This window comes from Musa acuminata, chromosome BXJ3-9 (assembly GCF_036884655.1).
Source record: "Musa acuminata AAA Group cultivar baxijiao chromosome BXJ3-9, Cavendish_Baxijiao_AAA, whole genome shotgun sequence".
Classification (NCBI taxonomy): domain Eukaryota; kingdom Viridiplantae; phylum Streptophyta; class Magnoliopsida; order Zingiberales; family Musaceae; genus Musa; species Musa acuminata.
In genome coordinates this window covers 9721669-9745771 of record NC_088357.1, presented here as the reverse complement: position 1 = coordinate 9745771, position 24103 = coordinate 9721669, and the positions used below count along the sequence as shown (strand labels likewise).

The 24103-nt window shown below is 35.0% G+C and overlaps 2 protein-coding genes across 3 annotated transcripts; one reads left to right on the top strand and one right to left on the bottom strand.

The window, feature by feature from the left end:
• Positions 1 to 908: 908 nt before the first annotated feature.
• On the bottom strand, positions 909 to 15786 carry LOC103997956 (synaptonemal complex protein ZEP1-like). The gene is made up of 19 exons (XM_009419303.3): positions 15391 to 15786; positions 15242 to 15291; positions 13579 to 13786; positions 13370 to 13495; positions 12397 to 12495; positions 11443 to 12119; positions 11115 to 11363; positions 10919 to 11047; positions 10790 to 10858; positions 10599 to 10709; positions 5959 to 6066; positions 5766 to 5876; positions 5611 to 5697; positions 5140 to 5229; positions 4956 to 5054; positions 4168 to 4251; positions 4002 to 4073; positions 3325 to 3426; positions 909 to 1403 (listed from the first exon to the last, which is right to left on the bottom strand). The coding sequence occupies exons 1-18, from the start codon at positions 15530 to 15532 to the stop codon at positions 3328 to 3330; spliced, it is 2610 nt and encodes an 869-aa protein (XP_009417578.2). The 5' UTR covers positions 15533 to 15786; the 3' UTR covers positions 909 to 1403; positions 3325 to 3327.
• Positions 15787 to 17106: 1320 nt separating this feature from the next.
• Positions 17107 to 23365, top strand: LOC135585873 (UDP-N-acetylglucosamine transporter ROCK1-like). Of its 2 annotated transcripts, none has more exons than XM_065166113.1 (7): positions 17107 to 17352; positions 17903 to 17951; positions 18063 to 18289; positions 20039 to 20237; positions 20320 to 20463; positions 22745 to 22819; positions 22912 to 23365. In XM_065166113.1, the coding sequence occupies exons 1-7, from the start codon at positions 17216 to 17218 to the stop codon at positions 22975 to 22977; spliced, it is 897 nt and encodes a 298-aa protein (XP_065022185.1). In that variant the 5' UTR covers positions 17107 to 17215; the 3' UTR covers positions 22978 to 23365. The 2 variants fall into 2 exon arrangements, with proteins under 2 accessions (XP_065022185.1, XP_065022184.1); XM_065166112.1 differs by having other exon boundaries at positions 17108 to 17352; positions 22965 to 23365.
• Positions 23366 to 24103: the final 738 nt, after the last annotated feature.

Here is a 24103-nt window from a genome sequence, read left to right as displayed (position 1 = left end):
CGCCGTAGGATTGAGTGATCGCTTCGGCTCTCACTTTGAAATACTACTACTGCGGCCGATGCGAAGCAAACAATCTATCTTCGAGACGGACAGCGAAGAGAGACGGGGGCGATTGAGGGGCCAACGAGCCAGCTTTTCTCTCGGAACCCTGTCCGCTTTCGTCGTCTCTTCCTCACTTCCTTCCGAATCTGTTAATGAATTCTGTGGGCATCCAATTCTTTCGGAAAGGTTCTTTGATCGGAGAGCAACGACTCGAATGATTTGACGTCGACTTAGGGTCCGGGCGCGGACTTGATTTCGATGGCTCGTATGGTTTTGTGTTTTTCTCTGTATTATTTATTGTTTCATTTTTTTTACAAAAGTGACCCTGTACGAGCGAATTGTGACAAGATAAGGAAAACATTTTCTATGTATATACATATATATATATATACATACATACATATATACATACATACATACATACATACATACATACATACATACATACATACATACATACATACATACATACATACATACATACATACATACATACATACATACATACATACATACATACATACATACATACATACATACATACATACATACATACATACATACATACATACATACATACATACATACATACATACATACATACATACATACATACATACATACATACATACATACATACATACATACATACATACATATATACATACATACATATATATATACATACATATATATATATATATACATACATATATATATATATATACATACATATATATATATATATATATATATATATATATATACCATTCGCAGTCAGTATAAAAACTGACAAGAAACCTTTTTGTAGTCTTATCTGGCTTATGAAAATATGAGTATAACATAATTAAAAGATAAGCGGAAATTTCAATTTCTATTTTTCACAGACCTGAGTAACATGGGAAAGGTATTGTAATCGGAAAACTCAACATATAAACTCTTCCCTTTTCTGCTGCAGGTAACTTTTCTATGTTGTCTAAAGTGATCAAAGAAGGGTGATACACCATATCATCTTGTGGTGTTTGAGATGGTAATGGGCGCTTACTAGGTATTCCAGTTTAGTTCTGAGTGAAGGAGACAGTATTAAGCTCGAGGCTTAGCTACGATAGTAGCATGTGAATTCAGCTTGCAGTCATTTGGCATGTATAGAATTCTTGAGCAGAGAAGGTCTAAATGAAAAGACTGGTGAAGATCAAACGTACCGAATACAGGGAAGCAGTCGTAGGATGGAGCCAGCAATGTGTCTTTGGTAGCACTCTTGTGAAGTGCATTGACATATGGTTAACACTTCATCCAAACCCCAATTCAATGATTTTGGCATCATAAGCATCAGAGCAAGGTAAAAATGTCTTGGATGTGAACTGCAAAATCGGGACATAAATTTAGTACCAAGTAAGTTGACCGAAAAGGGTGGTCCAAAATATCAGATTGGGTAGGAATAATTGAGTTCTCATTTGTATAAACAACAGGATGATACATGTTTAAATTTCCCAAGCCATTAATCAGTAAATGTCTTTCCTGCCCTTGTTTGAAAGGAAAAAAAAATTAGAAGAAAGAAATATCTTTTCTGACAAGATAAACGTGGTCTCATACTAGAATGCAAATATCATAAAGCTTTTACATAATACCAGGCTACAAAACAAACTGTACTTTCAGAAAAAAAGAAAGGTAAAGACAAAAGGGAGGAGGAGGTAACAAGAAGGAATATGAATCTGCCATGCAAGTCATTCAGTACCACCATCCAAATAACATTGATAGCATAAACTAGACTGTTTCATCATTCTTGTAAGGTCAAAATAACATTATTCTTATTTACTGTTATTTTTCCACTTTCTGCTATTTTAAAGGTTCCCCGTTTGTAATTACCGTCATCATCAGCTATTGCTACTGTTGACCTATGTGATAGAGGCTGAACTAAGGATGTAGTCTAATATAGCCATTTATGAAGATGACATTAAACTTGTGATAGCCAATCTAACATGTTATATAGTCTGGCCAATACCAAACTAAGTTTAAGGAATTTGACCAAGATGCATAAAACCATCTGTCAATAACCAACAAAACAATTACTCTTAGAGGGGAAGGAGAAGAGATTAAATGCAGCTTACAGCCAAAAAGTAAAGAATATTTCAAAAAAAGAAATGAGATAGATAAAACAAAAAAAATCTACTGTAATTAATATAAGCATACTACTATAGTTTGCTCTTGCAATTATGTAATAAGTTTGGTTCTACGAGGATAGTGAAGCTCCATGTTAAAGTTTAATATTGACTAGAAAACATGACATTAGATTAATGCTCAATCTTTTTTCATTCAGCCTCATGCTGCCCTGACTTTGTTGGAGTTCAATTTCAAATGTTCCACTTATGATCATAAACAAGATCTGTTGGGCAAAGAATTCATGAAAATGATTTCTTTTAATTTCAGAATAGATTTGATATATGCTATATTCCCTCTGTCTTCCTTTCCTATTTCAATATAGAATACATGAGGTTCTGTTTCATTACAAGGGAAAATTTTGAGTCACCAACAAAACCATGTTTTAGAAATAAGGCAACTCGAGCATGGTACCAGAAACTAAAATTCTTTGGAGTTAATTGAAGCTAGTTATTACTACTTGAGAAATTTGAAATATCTAAATTTACTATCCAAGATTATGCTATCTGAGAACCAATCTTAATGATGACATGACTAATTTTTCAGCCAGCACATAACACAAGGTCATTGCTAGAAATAAAGAATCAATTAAAAGTACACACTCCCTGTCTCATATACATCCACATTTTTTTAAAGAATGGAGATAGGTAGCTTGACAAGTTGTGATTAGTGTCCTACTTATTCACCTTCTACTTATATAGCTGTGCTCTTTTGGTTTATTTTTTTAAAATTTCTTGCCTCTATAGAATATTTGTTATTTATTATGTACTAGAATTACATCTTTATTATTCGTCTTTAGCATTAAAAAAAAAAAACTATTGCCAGCCTTGAAAATTTTCTTACATCCACACATTCTAGTCTTTTTCTTGAAGGTATGTGTCCTCCCGAGGGAAAAGGAAAGTCATAGTATTATCAGAAAATGTAGTACATATAAGTAGAGCTAACAACTGGTCCTACTGAAATTATGGTTCTTACCTCAATCATCTATTGCATTTATTAATTAAGATGATAAGAAATGTGCAGATGCAGTAACCTTTTACTCGGTAATAAATTTCAATGCAATATAAGAATTTCAAATAGCATTGATGCAGTGATAAATTAGAATCATCAATGGAACAGATATACCTTTTAGTCAAATGCATAAGGATCATCAGCGTAAGGATTCAAAGAACCCTCTGAGAACAAATCACCGATATTTGCTGGATGTGGATGGTTTCCTCCACTTACCTATGCAAGAAAAGATTACATTATCACCAGAGTAATACTGAACAGCAGCATTAGAAAGTGAATAACATTTATGGCATCAAATTCATCAGCTTGCCATTATAGTGAGTATCAAGTTAAGGAAAAATCATGACTAAATAAGCCCTTCCTTGCTACTTGCAATATGCACCTAAGACCTAGCAGATAATTGGTATTTGAATGTTTGATTGCAACAAAAGGCATAGAACACAGGTACAAGCCGAGTTGTAAGAGCTCATAGACACTTCAAAACCTCAGACTGATCCACATGTCTACAGGATGATATCATTTACCATAATCAAAATTTAGAGGCAGCTAGAACTGCTAGATAATAGAACTTTGGATACATCACTCACATGAACTAATGCAGCATGAAAACAGAGGTGTTCCTTATAAAATGATAGAAATCAACATTCCAATGAGTAAAGAACTGTTCAATTATATATATGAGAGGTAATAGTAAATTTCATAATCTATTAGCCAATAGACCAGAAAAAACTAATTTATGTACATTTTTAGGAGGAGACAAATGGTCAAAGTTTTAGGAAGAGAAACAGTACCTTCCTGATATTTGTCACATCATTGCTGGTAATAGGGGTCTGGGTGTGTAATGTTTTCTGAGTATTTGGCTCCTGAATGCAGCAGAAAAAAAGATGGATTTCTTTAGCATAATCCATTTAGACATTGTGATCTTCAAAATAAGTTGTCAGGTGAGTTTATATTTACCCCAAACATGACAGTGCTCTTTGTCTTTCTGCGCTTTGTAATAGTTCCATTTGAAGTCTCAATTTCATATTCATGGCGTGTTACCTTCATAAGTAGATACATCTACCCGCAGTCAGCTCAATGCATGATTAACAAAACTAACAAGTAAAATGCCATAAAAGTTTGTCTCAGGAAAAGCCAAAATTGAAGTGAAATGTTGTACTACTGACAACATCATTCTTTCAGATACTAATAAAAAAAGTAATTGGCAAGAATAATGTCTTAGAAAACTGAAGGTGGCAGATGGTGGAGAAGATGTTACCTACTGTTTAGGCGCCAAGCCACACAAGACTGCTTTTGCAGAACAGACTCAATTGCATGATAACAAAAGTAGAGAAAAGAAAGCATAGCAGGGAAAGGGAAAAAGAAGAAAAGATGGAAAGGGAAAGGTGAAAATGCCAACATTTACTTCTCTTTCCACCATCCACTCTTTTCACTTTTTCGAGAGGAAACTAGGGCTTGATTGCCTTGAGGTGAAGAGTGCAGATCATAAAACCAATATATTTGTCATAATATAACAGTGAATTTAGAAGAACATGCGAGACATTTTTGGTCAAACAGCCATATTAAACTGCTTGCCTTGGAGGTAGGTGCTGCCCAGCTGCTTAGGCATCTGCCTAGATGTTAAATGGCAGCCCCATCTAAAGCAGCCATACAAGTGGACAAGACCCCCTCAATGATTGTTGGAAGAACAAGTTCATCAAGAGAATACTTAAGATTAGAGGCCTAGAATAGGAAAGATACACTACCTTCTTTCTGTGATTGGGAATATTTTGTGGACTTCCATCCTCTACTTTTTTCATTATGCTCACCATGGGTGTCCGCATAATTCCTGACAAACTCAAATTCTGCATAACATCCAAAATTAAAAAAAAATCAACATTAAGAAACACCAACAACTCTTCATCAAACAGCAACATCATGGCTGACTACCTTCCTTCTGCTTTCGGGACTCGTTAATGTAAGTTTGTGTTTTCTTCTACTATACGGTTCCCTCATCTTTATTGATGAAACAGAGAATTCCTGAAACAATTTTTCCAAATGCTACTATGGGAATATGAAGTACATATAATCATTAACCAATGGTAATTTGAGTCACATTTTAAAATATTAATATCATTTATTTCAGAAAGGCATGATCTAAGACACCTAAGGAAGCATGTAGAATGATATTCATACATAAGTAAAGAGATATCCTAGATAAAAAAGCTGTAGAATGAAACATAAATCTCACCTTATTTGGATGAATGCCTATGATTTTCAAAAAGAGAAAATCCACTGAAAGATAAGCCAATAATAAAAGAAGAGTATGGACTAAGCAATTATGACTAATTTTCATAGCATAGAATAAACCGATATGACAAGCAATATGATTGCAAGCAAATCACTTCTGATATAGAAAACCTTCTTAGAGTTCACTTCTTGGTCAACTTGTTGATTTTCGCCCATTACTTTCCACTGCAATTGCAACAGTGCTTTCTGCTTTTCCTCCTGAATGAGATAAAAAAGTGAGATATTAGAACCAGTCATTGATTACCAAATTCTGGAATCCTTAATACCTTTGTCTTCTGCAGCTCCAATTCCTCCTGTAGTTTTCTACACTCATCTTCATGCTGAAGTGTCAATGATTTAACTTGAATTTCATGTTCTTTCCTCAATGAAGATGTTTTCTACATCAATTAAGATTTCAGGCTGTTACAATCTAGACATGGTTCTTTGATACCAAGTAAATTAAGCCTAACTTGTAAATACCTCTCTCATTTCATTTTCGGCCTGAAGCTGAACCCTTTTCAGCTCTTCCTTATGATGGAGCAAGAGACTTGATTCCTTCTCCTCGTAATTTTGCTTGATTTGTATAATCTGATAATGCAACCAAAGGCCGAACAAAATTAATTAACAGGAAAAGATGCGTACTTTTGCAAAAATTAAAATCAGAAAAGATTTATGGAAGTTATAAAAATCATAGTGAAATACTTCAAAAAGCTTTATGTGCATTATTAAGTTTAATATGGATCAATGAGGTTAAACTTGTTGATGTATCTTATTTTAGATCATAAAAAACCAAATATCTTGAGATGATTTAAATGGATTGTTGGAAAGCATAATATAAAGCAATAATAGGACGGCCAGTAACTTCCAACAGTTATAATATTAAGCAGTTAATGCGACCACATCTATGATAACATGTTAAAGATGCAGCAGGTAGTCCTAGGTTGTTAGCTAGCATATGCAGTTCATGCATCTTCTTGTATCATCTAATAACATCCATGAATTTTTTTATCTCTTCCACTTTATTTTACTACTTAAGTTATCACTATAACATTTTTAAATAACTACAGAATCAGTTCCTTACTGACAAACTATCAATTGAATATTTCTAAAATTATATACTATCTTAAACCAAATTTTTTATATTTCAAATGAAACCACAGTATGAGATGTTGCTGCATAGACAAATCACACATGCAATGTGACACCTTGCTGACTACTATTGGTTCCACTTGTTAAAATATTGCAAACATCTGCTAGAGCTGAACGGTAAAAATGCAACTTCCAAAGAGAATAAGAAAATAAACAACTACATCTAAATTCATATCAAAATAGTCTTGAAAGTCCTCAGTGCTATTGATGACAAGAAGCCATTGGCTTCCTGACAGATGAGAGTTAAAACTACCCATTCCCGTTGAAAACCAAATAAGATTTCAGAAGCTACATCTAAAAAAAATGCACTAGTAGAAGCTTTGCTTGACAACAAAACTTAAAAAATCACCATCACAATCTTAACATTGCATGCTTGTGAAGATTAGTTAAGTAAATTAAAATGAATATTACGTAGGTGAACTGACATTTTGTTGTATCTTTTGAACTGCCATTTTGTTATTTCTATTTTCATATCATTAATAGATTTCAGAATCCACATCTTTAGAACAATTACATTAATAGAAACTTTGCTTGGCAAAAGAATCTATTCAATCAGCATCACAATCTTAATGTTACAAGCTTGTGAAGTAAAAAATTAAAATTACAACATCAAAAGAGAATGAAAAAAAGAAACAACTATATCTATTTTCATATCAAAACAGTCTTCAAAGTCCTGAATGCTATAGATGATCAGAAGACACTAATTTCCTGACTGACGTAAATTAAGAACTATCTTTCCCACAGGTTTGAAGAAGATTTCAGAAACCATGTCTAGAACAACTACATCATCAGAAACTTTGCTTGACAACATAACTTGATTACTCAACATCAAAATCTTAACATTCCATACTTGTGAAGATTAAGCAAATTAAAAATGAACATGGGTGAACTGCCATATTGTGTATTAAATATTCTTCTTCCTTGAGAAATAGCAACAAAATGCAAAAACAAAACTCAAGCAACTCAATTAAGGTACTAGGCTGCCTTGACCAATGATAGTAAATTACATTCCAATTCCTTAAGGGGAGAGAGAGATGAGATAATAGATGTGGAGAGAAGGGACATTCTTGTGTCAGATCAAGTACTAAACATCTAATAAATAATGTGATTTACAGGGTTCGCCATACTGTAGTATACCACCTAGTACAGGCGGTACATACCGATCCAATAGGGGACCGGTACGTAGATCACCCTGTACCGGGTGGTATATACTAAAAGGCTCTGTATCGCTCAATACGAGCATGTACCGCTCAGTAACGATCAAAATTCGATTATTACCTATAGACGACTCAAATATGACCCTTTCCAATGGTTAGATCCATTTGAAAGGGTTTTTAAACCCTTTCCTCCCCCTCTTTTACACTCTTTTACTCTCTTAAACTCTTATACTCTTTCAATCTTGTTTTCACTCACTTCTTTCTCACATTCTCACATTTGCACTCTCTTAAAACTTCACAAAGCTACGATTTGTAAATTAGATCAAACTTGGGAGGCTAATTATGGAGGATTAACACCTAAATTAGAGGAATAACTTTGATCAATGGTATGTAGGCAACTTCTCAATTGCATTCAACAACCTGCTCAGTCTAAAGACATGATAGTGATGTGGACAACAAAACTTCAACCGATGATGGTAATGACGTCGAGGAGTCAATGGTCCCGTCTAAACGATTTAAGGGTGATGCATGAATTGAGGAGTGGTATTTTACGCATGCCACCCAAGATTCATATCATGAAACTCGACGTGATAATTGGTCATTCTTCTCTGAGTAGCAGTATGATGATCGATCTTATGATACATAACAGCAAATCAGTGGTGAAAGTAGAAGTTCCAACATTCTCCATGCTTCACACTGATATATGCCACAATCGTACTTACCTCAGGAGCTACCTCGGACACGTGTGGTTCACGATGATCAAACTACAACGATCATCACATTGATGCATCGATGACATACGGTGTATCAGTATACTATGTCGCGAGATCAATTCAAGAATGGGTCTGATAAACATATCAAATTAACATACAGATACATAGAATCAAGAACCCTGATCCATCACCCATGAAGTCTCGTCGTTCTTTTTAGTGGTAGAACCAAGTACATCCATCGATCGATTACTTGATTCATTTGAATCTTAAAGTTTAAGTTATTTAACAAATAATCTAATAATTCAAATTATTTATTTATAGATAATTCAATATCAATGAAATAACATATGGAATGTACCACAAAGCTACTCCTCAAAGTCCGAAAAAGATATGTGTCACTATTCTTTCCTAATTTAGATTTTTTTGCTAAAATTATACTAAATTATATTATTTCTAACTTAAAAACCCTAATCTAACTTTTTGTAATTCTTCAAAAAATTTTGGAATTATTTTCGATCATTTTTTTGTGCTGTCAATATGCCCCGCCTTACCGACACACAATATGTCGGTACATAGTGGTACATATCTTACCGTCGATTGGCCAAAATACTGGTTCGGACTGGTAAGACAAACCTTGGTAATTCATATCATAGCTCACTGAATTGACCATAACTAGCATGTTGATAACCATAGCAAAAGTGGTCATACAATCACAAGCATTCTTAAATAAGACAAACCAAGGAAATATAAGACATTAACAAACCATAGAGCAACAGTGCCTCCATGACAAGGATTTCCAATTAAGATCTCAAGAATATTGTTCTATCAATATTTGTCTCTTAAGTTTCCCGAGGGTGCAAAATCAGAAGTCTTGTATTGTTCTATCAATTTACAAGTTCTTCCAACAAGTTCTTCCAAAATCATAATGACCAAAGTGAAGCATATTCCAACCATTGACTTATCTTGTGAACCTCTCATAATTCCAATCACTATCTCCACTTAATTGGTGCTCTTTCTGCTTGACCCAGATTTCCAAAATACAATTAATAAACACCAAGATGCTTGGGATGATGCTCTGGATGCTAAATGTAATACATAGACTTAAATATTTGACATTGTCTTTCAAGAATCCTCAATAAGAATAACTATTTAAAGGCTACTACTCAGTTAACTAATTGCCTAAATCTTAACTTATATACAAAACTTCCATGAATTCTCAGCAGCACCAACCAATCATGATTCTGGGTTTAATTCTGTTTTCTCATTTTAAATTTTCATCTCCAATGACCTCCATTTGGTATGTTGTTTCAAGAATTCAGGTAATTTTTATTAATACTAAGTTTTGGTACACAATTAAAATACTAAAGGACCCCAAGGACTAATGTCCAAGATCAAGAAGGTTGTTGTTACCCTAATCCTAAATTTATTAATTATAGCTTAATTATGCAGATCATATTTATAATCCTGAAACATACAGCAATTTGTAAAGCTAGTAGGTTTTTTACTTATAAAGTTCTCCTAAACACAGGACTAAGACCATAAATTTAAGCTTATTCATTGATCCAGCAGATGAGCTACATGTATGAAGCTACAAATGACAAGAGACGAGGACTTCCGTGATTTATACTTCTGCTTAGCATATGACTACATTTTAATAATAAATGAGCTACATGTATAAGAAATTATGCATTAGAAAGAATCAACAAGCCATTGAACTTTTGCATATGGACTTTATTCACAAGAAATGGCAATATCCAATAACCAAGACATATGCAAAATTTCTGGGAATTACGTCTGGAAGACGTTCAAAGTTCATCTGGATGAGACAATACAATGGCATTATCAAGGACTCAATTCTGCATGGCAAATAGCATCATTTTCTACAAGTTTTAATGTAAGAGTGAATTTGTTTTCAGCTGTCACTTGTTCATAACTCAGTGGTGTCACTTCTTTATGTATGTCAATCTTTCCAGATTGGCCTACCGGAGGAAGCATTATAGAAGAGGAAGTTTAAGATGATAGTTTCTCATATACATAATCTTATCAGCAATCCAAATTTTAAACAAAACCTACTGAAATTTAATGATATGAAAAAACATACCATTTTACCATGTTCCTCCTTGACACACATCAAGCATTGCTTGGCTTGTTCTTTGTTTTCTGCAATTTTTACATCACATCCTTTTTCTATTTCCTTTATAATTTTCTCTGTCTAAAATTTCAGCAACCATAGAGATGAATGATCTCCAAAAGTTAATTTCATATAGATATAGCAAAGAAAATAAAACATACCTTTTCTTTTTCAGTACTAACAATGTCCAACTTTTCCATCTCGTACTTCCTCTGGATATCATTAATTGCCTACGAAACTGACAGTTTAATGATAGTCTAGACAACATGAAAGACCAGTAAAAAGCATACCTGATCATTTTTCTGAGATAGTTCCTTCAGATGCTTTGATAGCTCCAGCTGTTTGCCTTCAAGCATCAAATCATACTGTCTTTTTGCTTCCTTGAGTTTGGCTTCAGCTGCAGCCAGCAATGCTTGAACCTGAACTGTGAATAGTCCATAAATATTCCTTAAACACTTATATAGTCTGGACAACAATCTTTAGTACCTCAGATTTTTCCTCTTCCAATTGCTTTTCTCTCTCCATAGAACTAGTAAGAAGCTGTTCCTTCTCATTTAGCGCATATTTAAGCTGGCTGAGATGATTTTCAATTGACTGAATAGTCTGGTGATGCATAGAAATCTCATTCTGCAGGGCTTCTGCCTCCTTAGCTCCTTCCAGTGACACCAACTGCAGCTTATCCAGTAAGTTATGATTCTCACTCTCTAAACTGGAAATTTTATCTGACAGAGATTTCTGTAATGTTCAAAGACTCACATTAGGATAAGTTATACAACAGCCTACAATCACTACCACACGAAATGTCAAGTTTTACCACTTGAGCCTCAGATATGGCATGAGATTCTGATAGATCTTTAACTTTCTCCTCAAATTCTATAGTCAATTTGTCTGAATCATTCTTTTTAGAAAGAAGATCCTTGATTTCAGATTCCAAAATTCGAACTTTTTCTTCTGCCAATCGGCACTCATCTGCATGTTGTACCATAATGAATTCTTGGGCTTTCTGCAGCTCCAAGATTTTGTCCTTTTGCTCTTGTTTTTCCAACTTGATAGCATCATTCTCTATCGTGCATTGTTTAAATTGCTCATGGAGTTGATCATACTTGTGCTGAGCAGACCAACAGGTCAGCTCCTTCTGCTTCTGAACCATATCATAGTAAACCTCAAGTGAAGAAAATAACATATAAATGTGTTTTTCAAGAGCTGCACTCTCATTATGTAGTTCAACCATCATAGCCGCTAAACCACTAAATGAATTTTCAAGCTCTTTAAGATGTTGACATGATTTTTCTATTTCCTGTGCAAAATTTCTATTGGATCTCTGGAGAGAACTGTTTTCATTTTCCAACTTAATAATGCTTGCTCTTAAAGATTTGCAAGTATCTTCTTTTAGACTCAACTCATGCTGTCTCTCCTGCAGTTGAGAATCAAGAGACTGCAAGTTTGCCTTTTTGTCTTCAATAATCTCATTTAATTCTTTGATGACAGCATCTACAAGCAATGATGAAAAATAAATTCATTCATCTGACCATGCCTCAACAAGAAAAGGCAAGAATATTCAAGATACTAAGAGGCTAATTTTAAATTTATAACCCCACAAAGTATATTCAAGTATGTTTCGAGCACCAAAATTTAGATGACCTCAAATATCCAGTTAAGGATAAGTATTCTATTCTGTTGCAAATCATAAAGCTGGGCATACTTAAATCAGCATACCACCATAGCCACATTAAAATTTTTAATTTGACAATATAATCCTGAAAAGTACCTTTTTCCTTCATTGCATTGTCTGTTGCATAACAGTGATTCCTGAAACATTTCTCCGCTTCTTCTTTCTCATGCCTAAGCTCCAAAATCTCTTGTTTATCTGTGAAAGAACACATATTAGAATTCACATGATGTAGTAGTAAATGGCAAATGATGATAAAGTTACAAGTCCCAGATATTCATGGATGGATATATATATACACACACACACACACACAAAAGGTGTTTCAAGATCCTTTCTAATGCTCGAAATTACGTACCTGCTTTATGACTACGCGTACCTGAGGAAAAGAATGAAGTAGTTGTATTCTCTAGCATAGAAAAAAGTAAGACTACCTTATATTATACTTCCTTGCTCTATTACTCACTTATATTACTTGTATGTAGTAGAAAGTAGAACATGTGGTCTAAATGACTACCTTATATTCCCTTCCTTCTTTCTGCTACAAGCCGAGTTCGAGTTTCAGTTGCAAGTACAGTTGCCTGTGTTTAATTCTGAAGCTTTACCTGGAGATAGAGTTTCAGTTGCATGTGTGTGTGTGTGTGTGTGTGTATATATATATATATATATATATATATATATATATATATGTATGTGTACGTATGTATGTATATGTATGTATGTATATATGTATATGTATATATACATGTATGTATGTATCTATATGTATATATACATGTATATATACATATACATATATAAATAAATATATATATATATATACATACATATACATATATATATGTATACATATATATATATACACACACACTCTTGTACTGATACACACACACACACACACACACACATGGCCTTAATTACTCTGTTCCGGTATGTAGAGAGTTATGCCCTTTTATAAACAGCACTAAAGGAACTAAATTGCAGAGGATGTGAAGAAATGGTTTGTAAAATGCTTAAAAATTACATTCAACATATCGTGACATTCATAACAAATTGATTTCACATGACTTACCATTGTTGATTGTATTGCTTGCATTCTCTAATTTTGTTGATAAATCATTAAAAAGAAGTTCAAATTGATCAAGAGCTTTCAAATTATTATCAAGCTTTTCTTCAAAGATTTTCTTGTCTTCTTCAGCTGTTAGAAGGAAAAGTCCAAGCAAATTAGATGGAAATACTAAGATAGATATGAGAATATAAGATCAGCAACCCAGTCAACACCTGCACAAGTCTGATCAGCCAGCCGCTGCAGAGTTTCTGTTAGCTGATCGCACATTGTCTTAGTTGAAGAGAGCTTTGAATCCAATCCCTTCCAGAGCTTTGTATCTTCTGTTTGCTTTACTTTAAGCTTAGCTTTTTCATTGACTGCTTGTTGTAATTTGGTCTCTAACACTTGTATGTGCTCTGTTGCCTTTTTCAGCTTTGTTTGCTTGAAATATACATTACATGACTATGTAAGCCAAAATCACCAAAATTTTCAATGCAATATTTTCTAGCACAATTATATTCCTCAATAATTACACTAAGCCAGACTTTTGTGTTATTTACACCATCTCCTAGCAAACTAAAAGCATGCATATATCACAAAAGAAACACTAAACGCAAAAAAGGAAAAGGTGATACAAATTCAATCTCAAGTTAGCTTACCATTTGACCAAGATGAAATTACGAGCAATCTTATAATAAGCTTTATAAAACATTTCTAGTTTATGAATAAATAAAATAATGAGATATTGTATTACCTGAATCATCTCCGAGCAAAAAAAATGCAAACAGTGAAAAGTCTGGTAATTTTGATCCTCAGTGTCGATTGCACTTCAAAAGGGATCAAGGCACCTTTTACAACATATTAGACATTGTATTTTACCAGAAGGTCATACATGATTAGAGGCCATGGCCCACAATGCCATTCAATAAGTACATCACAAGTCATAATACTGCTTTATGAGAACTAACTCACCACAGTGTGGCAAATCTGACCCTTAATCAATCAAAAGACATGTACTAGAGATGAAAGAGTGAGACTGAGAGCAGGGACTGTTCTCAAGGAATTTAGTAGTGTAAAAATCTCAATTGTTTTTAACAAGCCTCTACTAGTTTTAAGAGAGAATAGATGTGAAATTATTATACTATGATTTATAATTTGATATCAATAAAACACAAACCCCGGATCAGGAAAAAAGGCCAAAAAGGAGATCACTTATGATGCAGCTGTGGCATCCCTAATTAAAATTTAAAGGAAAAGACAGTAATATAACGGGAAAACAAAATGGAAAAAGCAGAGAATCAAAAGTGTAGTATTACAAATAACTTCGAAACCAATAACTTGTAATTATGGTTTCTTCGTTCTTAAAATTAAGTACTAAACAACTTGTAATTGCTGACACAATATTAGAGAATCAGTAAATTAAATTATATTCCTCAAGAGGTTGTGGCATCCACTTTCATATCCATCTAGCTAAGTGCCTAAACAATTTAAACTCACGAATATACTATGATATAATATATATTCTAATAGCGTGCAAAATAAAAATACATGTTGGCTTGATGAAGTTTCTACCGGTCTATCCTTGCATTCAAATAATGCAACCCTTTGCCACTGTTCCCATTTTCAGTAGTAAAATTATTAAAGTTTTAAATAAAGTTTTACCCATATGAAAAAAGGATTTGTTGATTTTATAAACATACTGAATTTGTACAATGAGTAAATCAATTGTACTGCTCTTATGGGGTTTCACGTGCATAAGCACACTGTAAGAAGAACAAAGGGATTCTAATAGCAGCTAGAAAAAAAGACTAGAATTACTAATTTAGTGGGAACGAGAATTAATCAACTACAAAGCAATAACAAATGGCAAATCAAAGAAAGCAGAGTGTGATGTACCGCCAATTCCAGATCAGTTTTCAAAGAAGCTTGTTCCTTGACCAACTTCTCTGAAATTAAAAACACATCGGCATAACAAGTCTCGGGAAGTAGTATCTTTCAGGAAAAATACCAACATGTAACGAGGATTTCGCAAGAAGAACACCAACCTGCAGTAAGCTTCAAATTCACAAAGCTACCGTAAGAGTTCGAATCCGAGGAAACCCTCGCAACGGGGAGCGGTGCAACCCTGGGGGGTCCAGCAAGCGACCCACTCAAGGATTTCAGATGATCGAACAAATTCTTCTTCATCGGGAATCCGCAAGAAAATATCCCAGAGAAACCCTAAGATGTCAGGTCATCGCCGTCAATCGAGGACAGGGAACCCGGGATTTAGCTTCAAAGAATCGACGGAAGGGGATTGAGGAGGAACTCTAAAAGCAAGATGATCCGAGCTCGTCGTATGGGAATCGCCTTGGCGGAGTCGACAAGCTCGATATGTTGAGCGTCTGAGGAAGAGCGATTAAGGGGAGAGGAAGAAGAGACACCGTTTTAAATTGGTTCGGCGCCAGGAGAGGGTGAAACCCAATCTTGCGTATAAGTCCTGTTGCATTTACTTATTTCAATGACGTTCTTTAGTAGTAATTATTATTAACCCTTTCATTAGAACTAATTATATATTATTCTTTATAATTAGTTATTTTTTACATCTCAGTCTCTATACTTTCAAAAATTATATTAAATTTTTTATATTTATAAAAATAAAACATTAAGATTCCTATACAAGATTAAAAAAAATAATATCATAATATTTAAAATTAAAAAGAATTTTTTTTTGTTAAAACAACTATATCAAATGTTTCATAAGTAGTATAATTTTTAAAAATAAAAATATCAAAATATTAAAATAACTAATTATATAATATAATCTACAATTATCCCGAAGAATTAAGCTGACTTGATTAAAACTATAAGGCAAACTCTTCAAACTAAGTGATTTAGTGTTTGCTTCATAAATATAAATTTATATATATACCCTCGTTAGCTAATCTTTGTTAATTTCAATTTGACATATTTAATGATCTATTATGATGAGAACTATAAACTTATTATGTATCTTTTATACTCAAATCAGCAATTGAAAACTGTGGTTGATTTTGAGATCTGCATATGATTAGTTGATTACATTATTGCCAATTTCGATCCAGTTTAAGATCCAAGTTTGACTCTCTTGAGTAAACTGATGTTTTAAATATACTCATTCGGTTTTCATTACATTATGCTGCAGTTCCTCTGATCATTGAACATATGCATAAAATTGATTAGTATTATAAATGACGATGAGTATTGATATAATCCGAAAATTGAGGTGTTTAATTACGGGTCACACAGTGCGACTCTTTCAAGCTTTTTTACACCCCTCGCTGACGAGACCCACTTTCTCAACCCGGTCGTTGGGGACCCAGCAGTCCGCGCCCGCGCGATCCTCCCAGCTCAGAAAAAAGTGGTCCCCACAGAATACCAGCAAATAGAAATAAGTAGAAACAGGATCCCGCCCATCTGGGTGAGCGAGCGACTTGGTCGTTCGACCTTTATTGACCCGTCCCGGCTTCTCAAGATCGGCAGCCGCTGGCCGCTGGCCGCCAAGCAAAGTGTTATCGGCCTCCCACAAGCTTTCTTGCACCCTCGCTACCAAGGCCCACTTTCTCACCCCGGTCGTGACTAGTTGGGGCCGACGTGGGCTTTTGTCGGACCCACCAGTCAGCGCCCGTGCGGTCCTCCCGGCTCAACGTCCCTGGATCACGGGTACCACGTGCTGAACCAGTGGACGCCACAAAAAATTAGCCAATAGAAATAAGTAGGAACAGGGTCCCGCTCACCTGGTTTCAGCTTTATTGACCCGTCGGGCTTCCCAAGATCGGAAGCCCCGGCCGCCAAGCAAAGTACTATCGTCCTCCTCCCGCGGCCGAAGGCCTGCTTCCGGCGCTCCGCCCGATGGCGTCCGCCGCTGCCACGGCTCACCGCAAGGGCCCTCCGAGACAGGAAAGCCCGCGCGCTAAGGTGTGGCTCTATCTAACGCTCCTTACCTTGCAGTACGGCGCACAGCCGCTCATCTCCAAACGCTTCATCAGGTGCGAAATCGATCACCCCCCAGATCTCCTTCGATTCCCCCTGAGTTCGTGTATTTCCATTTTGTTGCTATCTAATTCCGTGTTACGGGCCCAAATCCCGTCAGTTTTGGTCACGAAGTCTTCTCTTTTTTACTTGGGTAGTAAGCCTCTGATGAGGGGTTTAGGTTTGGGGTTGTAGCTAGTATTTAATCAATTTTGCGTGGAGTAGCTCTACTTTTTCTATGTATTTTAGCATGATGGTTCGTATCACAAATGTTTTTTGGTTTGCTATTCGGATTCATAAATTACGTTGATTTGGTTTTGAACTGATTAGAATGGTCATAACTAAATGTAGCCTTTACTGAGCGAGCTGTGGCTATCAATTTTTTTTTCCTACAAGAGATTTTTAGTCTTTGTGGATCTATGACTTTTTAGTGTATTAGCCAGTTTAGTTGCATTAGCATAATATACCTGTTGGGAAGCTAATCTTCGGTGACACAAGAGAGTTGGATCTTCTCAGCAATCATGTAAAGACCAAACATCATAACCTTGTTTTAATTTGTTCCTGCAGGCGAGATGTTATTGTGACTTCATCTGTTCTAACGTGCGAGATGGCAAAGGTGATTTAAAGTTGCATACAAGTGTTTGCAGTAAAATAATTGTGTTTTCTATGTTTTCCATTTTAAAATGATGTATCTTCACCTAATGTATCAAAGTCACTCTTCTTGTAGGTTATTTGTGCTCTATTTCTTTTAGCAAAAGAAGGTAGCTTCAAGAGGCTATGGAAAGAATGGACCTTGGTTGGGGCATTGACTGCATCTGGCCTTCCTGCAGCCATTTATGCATTGCAGAATAGTTTGTTACAGATATCGTACAAGAATCTAGATTCACTCACCTTTTCAATCCTTAACCAGACAAAGCTATTCTTCACTGCATTTTTTACATATCTTATTTTAGGGTATGTTCTGAAAGTTGTGTTTTATCTGTGTCCTTTTTCTTTTTTAGTTTAGTTTATCTGACATATACAACTGCTGTAAACATATCTGAATTAACTAAATATGATTGGAACAAAAAAAAATGTTAATTCAACTGATGTGTTTGGACAACCAACATTCTACATAAATTCATACAAATGAAAAGGTTCTCTAATGATTGGGAAGTACTAAAAAAACTGGGGAAATTCATATGGCCTTTGCTTTTTGTTCTTGATCAAAATTAATTCTGATTTGTTTTATACACTTCGCTGATCAAAAGATATTTTCGATGCTCCGGGAACTGGAGCTTCTATGTTTCTGTTTCCTAGTTAGGGCCTTCTTTTATATGATTCTAGCAACTACATGCTAATTTGTTCTGCATTGTGATATCCTTAATCAGAGCAAGTCCTTTGCCTCATCAGGCAATAAGCATAATTGTTTCTAATCCCTGGCACTATCACCAAATGTCTGAACCAGTATTTTTATTTTGAAAAATTAATTTTGTTAGGTTAGACTCTTCTTTTGTAAAGTATCATAATTGTTGTAAACTCAACCTATCATTAGTGACACATCAAACCATGTTTCTTGCCCTGCATCTAGAAGAACTTTCTTCACTTCACTATTCTATTATAGGTTAATTACATTTGTCTCTGTTCATTGCTTTACTGATAAGTATACTGCTTAATGCTATGCACAAGCAAACATTTTCTTTGACAAAAGTATTTCTACAACAATGACTGTTTCAAGATAATTAATGGAACTTCAACTTATCTTATTTTTAGTTGTAAGGTTTCTTTCTATTGCACAAGCAAGAAGATATACTCTATATTATCCTTTTTGGCACAACGCTAATTCTTTCACTTGGATAATTTTCATTTTTCTGATTTTTTTTAATTGCTCTCTCTAATTTTTTATTATATATATGATTGCAACTGCTACACCGTATCTCTAGTGACCCTCTAATTAACATTGTTGATGGGGACTAATGTTTGATGAAATTTAAATTTAGTATATTTTGAATATAAAGATTTAAAGAGATAAAACTTTTGCCTTAGAAACTTTGACATCTTCTTTACAAAAGCAAACTAGTGATTCAATTCCATAAAGAGATATATGGATGAAATTAAGATATAAATGTTGTTATGCCTTTAGTTTGTTTATGATATATTTGATTGCTAAAGGGCACCTAGGTAATTAAAATTAAGGTGACCATGATAACTGATAGCTAATGATGGAAGGAACAGATTTGGTCTTGATTATCACAAATCTGCTGTCTATAAAAAAATCACAACATGGAAGCTACAAATATTTATCTAAGATACATAGCACTGATGTATTTTAAGATTATAGTTTTTGCATGATAGCATAGATTTATTTTTAGATTATAGTTTTTGCATGACTGTAATATGCATTAAAAAGTGTAAACATGGGAGGCAGGGGTTGGTTTGTACAAAAATAATTATAGTTTCTCCTAGTCTAATCGCTGGATCTAGGCTTATAACTTAGGATAATTAACGATGGTATGGTACGGTCTTTAGGTTAACAGACATACGGTACCAACACTTTCATCACTCTTATCAAGATTATCAAATAGTCAGGTTTTTTATATTAGAGAATCCATTAAATTCTTTTTCCTAAATCTTTTGTTGCTGTAATTTACAGGCAGTAGTAATCATTTGATAAGAGAACCCAATAAATTCTATAATCTAAATCTTTCTGGTTGCAACTTGCAGGCAGAAGCAATCACCTAAGCAAATTGGGGCTCTTACCTTATTGATCGTTGCTGCCATTCTTTTGAGTGTTGGTGAGAGTTCTGGCAAAGCTTCCGCTAGCAGTAACTCTGATCAGGTTTTGCTATATGGAATTATTCCTGTTATGATTGCTTCTGTTCTTTCCGGTTTGGCTTCTTCTCTGTGCCAATGGGCCTCTCAGGTCAGTTATATAGCACTTTAGTTCCCAATCAAAAAGTCTTCCTAACATTGTCCTTGAGCTTCCTAGTTTGCTTCTTTTGCAGGTGAAGAAGCACACATCATATATAATGACTGTAGAAATGTCATTTGTTGGTAGTTTATGTTTGCTGGCAAGTACTTACAAGTCACCTGATGGAGAGGCAATACAAAAATATGGATTCTTTCATGGTTGGACTGTGTGGACTCTGGTAAAATTCTACTTTTCTCACCATTCTTACTCATCTTTAAAATATACCTAGTAATGACAATATAGAGGCAAACTCTCTTATTCTTTCCTATGATGTTTGTAGCATTAAACTTAAATTGCTTTTCTGTGACAAAATGGACTCCACAAAATGAATTTTAAGAGCATTTTATTACATGGTAGCTTTGAATATTTATTTGATTTTCATTTACTGTATCTCTTTGTAGCCATAGATGGACTGGTGTACTTTCATGTGGCAATCTTAAACCAGTGTTGGCAGTCTGAAGATGTGGATATTTGGGTTTATCATAGCTTAGGATATTTTCTGCTAACATGCTAATGTGAAGCTGTTAGGACTTGTAACCAAATGATACAATTAGTTTTCTGGTTCTGGTTGTATCTGTCATAAGAGATTATGGAACAAATTGGGGTATTTTAAAATTTTGTGGATCAATTTGTTCATACATTTCTAATCAAGTTAGTGGTTCAGAGGGTTATACTAAAGAACCAATTGATTGGAATAAACAGGCATTGGACCTCAGTTGGGACTTGGGAATCAATGAACGACTAATTGTCACCTCTCTTTTTTCATAATGCCACCTACATGTTTGCATATCTTCAGAGTTTCTCATTAAGTCTAATAAATTGAACAAAGAGAATCTCTATTTCTGGAAAGTCAAGCAGTCAGGGGTGTTTGGTTGTCTTCCCGTGAGAAAATCTGATGAGTTCACTGTAAAAGGAATTAGTAGTAGTATTGTGATCTTAATTTTCAAAGAAAGTAACCAAATTGTCTTGCTGCAGTAATAACACAAGTCTATTATTTCAAGTATCAACTCTTAGATGCATTGCCATGTAGTAATTTCATATTATACAATCCATCTTTTCTATAAAGTGCTTCTGGTTATAGCTTTTGTTTTTGTCTAAAACTTCATTCTGTCATTGCTGCTCCTAATTGGCATTTAGTTTAGCAAAGAGCTGTGCTTCAAGGAGTTATTTATAGTTCTTGTTGGTCAGCAAATAGCAATGGTTTTGTAGGATAGTATAATGTCTTTGGCTGGCCAGCACACTCTATCCGTTTTCCCTGGTAACCATGCTTCAGGGAATCCTGTTTAATCATACATGGATGTTTCTCTTTTGCTGAATTATGGGAGGATCTTGTTGTTTGCTACATGTTTTCAGATTGTAGTGGATATTAGACAATCTAACATTACATTATATCAAATGCTTAACTGTCGTACTGGTAACTTGTATTGGCCTACTTATTACATTTATTTAAGGTGCATAGGCAATGCATGATATGGGAGCCAAACCAATCTTGTACATCTGGGAACATGATGAACAATTATGTTCAAGCCCATCTTGACCATTGAAGACTTCAAAATGAGTATATTAAAACCTATAAATCACTCTCTTAAGTGCAACATGATGTTTCCCTTATGTGCTAAATGTTTCAAGCAGTTTAGGCTTAATTAATTAAAAATTAAAAAATTATTGATTAAAAAGGATTGAAATTTCGTATTGTACCGAAGTTTCGAGATTCACTTGGTATGATACGGTGCTGTATATCGAGCGGTATATTTCGGTATATCACTCGGTATATATATATATGTATATATATGTATATAAGTAAAAAAAAATCATTTTCACCCCGATGTCGCCTCTTCTCCTTGCGACACCAAGATTCTTCTCCTCGCGTGGATGAGAGGTCGTCGACAGGCGAGGTGGGAGAGCAGCGTAGGTACTCTTCTTCTTCTCCTTTTTCGTTCTTTCCCTTCTCTCTCTTCTTTCTTCTCCCTCGGTCACCCCTCTTCTTTCTTCTTCCTCGGTCATTGCCAATTTAAAAAGATAACAGGGCGAAAATAGCTCAATCGATGGTATCGTTCGGTAACAGACCGTCCATGTACCGATCTGTTGGCGGACTGATACGTACCACTTGGTACGGGCGGTATTATTCAAAATTGAAGACTTGATTAAAATACACTCTGAATTTTCATTCAATTAATCATTTCACTTAATACATTTTCGTAATTTTCATACCAATCTGCAAAACGGTTATATTGGTCACCCGAGCAAAGTTCTTTTCTTTATAGAAGTTTATTGACATATGGTCTGTTATTCTTGGTTCACGGTTACTTATGGTCTCTGTACATTAGAATTAGTTTCCATGTTTATACTTTACAATCATCCTCTTTGAATTTAGTGATCATTCTTATGAGTAATTGTGAAGAAGCATAATCTTTTCTTTTTCCATCTAGCTTTATATTGGTAGTCGTGTTCTTCCACAGATACCAGTTGTAATGAATGCTGTCGGAGGGATTCTTGTCGGTCTTGTCACTGCTCATGCTGGAGGTGTCAGAAAGGCAAGTGGAGATTATAGATAAATGAACAAAAGCAATTTTGTTTTGTTCCCCCTACGGTGACAAGCGGTTTACAATCTCCCTGTATTTTGCAGGGGTTTGTTATAGTCTCTGCATTGCTCGTAACTGCAATGTCTGTCTTTTGCAGGGGTTTGTTATAGTCTCTGCATTGCTCGTAACCGCAATGTTGCAGTTTCTTTTCGATGGGAAACCACCCTCGGTGTATTGCCTTGCGGCACTACCTCTTGTCATCAGCAGCATTGTCATATACCAGAAATATCCATATGTTGCAAGAAAGAAGGAGGATTAAGCACAAAGTCATTCTGATTTCAGAGAGCAGGGTGTCGTTGCCATGCTCTCATTCTGCTAACAATATCTTGTACCAATGGACATTCTGATACAACCGAAACATGAAACTCAAGCAAAGACAATTGATCTGGTAATTGTATTCCATGTGTTCTATTACAGATTATACACCTTTGATTGTTTACTCTTTAATATTTTTTCTGTAATTTCTTTAAATATAAGTACTTATAGGATTATACATCAGTTATGGAACTTTATTTGTTATCTCAAGTGAACGTGAGTGAATCTGGTAATGAAACTCATGCAAAGACAATTGATCTGGTAATTGTATTCCATGTGTCCTATTACAGATTATACACATTTGATTGTTTACTCTTAATAATTTTTCTGCAATTTCTTTAAATATAAGTACTTAAGTTGCTATAGGATTATACATCAGTAATGGAACTTTTTTTTGTTAGTCTAAGTGAATGCTAGCGAGTCTGGTAATGAAACTCAAGTCTACAGTAGACTTGTTTTTGACTTGTATTCTGAGAATGAGCATGAAAAAATAATTTAAAAAGTATTAGGCCTCAAGGTCTAAAACACCTTAGGTGCTAGGCGTTCGCTTATGAGCTCCGAGCGAAACGAGACGCTTGCACTTGCACGACGCACCTTTCCCCCACCTGTTACGGACGAGAAGCTCAGTTGTCTTGAACGAGACGACGAACACGATTTCTATACCCTCGTCTTCCTGCCACGATGGGGGAGCTCCTCTGGAGATCACGTGTCAAGCATACGGCCTCTATCGTACAAAACAGGTAAGCTCGACCTCAATGCCCCACCAACTCTAACGTTGCATGCGCTCGACGTCGACGTCTTATGTGCGTGACATGGGCTCCTCGCTTCCTTCCGATAGCAAGAGAGGTACGTGAGACGGATAACTGTCATATGTACGGACTGCCTTGCTTCTTCGCCAATCGGGATAGACCACAACCAATG

Excerpts from the sequence above, each read along its gene's own strand:
- LOC135585873 (XM_065166112.1), top strand. The coding sequence starts at position 17,216 with ATGGCGTCCGCCGCTGCCACGGCTCACCGCAAGGGCCCTCCGAGACAG. Across the intron at positions 20,238-20,319 it reads TGTGCCAATGGGCCTCTCAG|GTGAAGAAGCACACATCATA; the intron begins GTCAGTTATATA and ends CTTCTTTTGCAG. Across the intron at positions 22,820-22,964 it reads ATGCTGGAGGTGTCAGAAAG|GGGTTTGTTATAGTCTCTGC; the intron begins GCAAGTGGAGAT and ends TGTCTTTTGCAG.
- LOC103997956 (XM_009419303.3), bottom strand. The coding sequence starts at position 15,532 with ATGAAGAAGAATTTGTTCGATCATCTGAAATCCTTGAGTGGGTCGCTT. Across the intron at positions 15,292-15,390 it reads GAATTTGAAGCTTACTGCAG|AGAAGTTGGTCAAGGAACAA; the intron begins GTTGGTGTTCTT and ends TTTTAATTTCAG. Across the intron at positions 5,877-5,958 it reads CCGAAAATGAAATGAGAGAG|AAAACATCTTCATTGAGGAA; the intron begins GTATTTACAAGT and ends TAATTGATGTAG.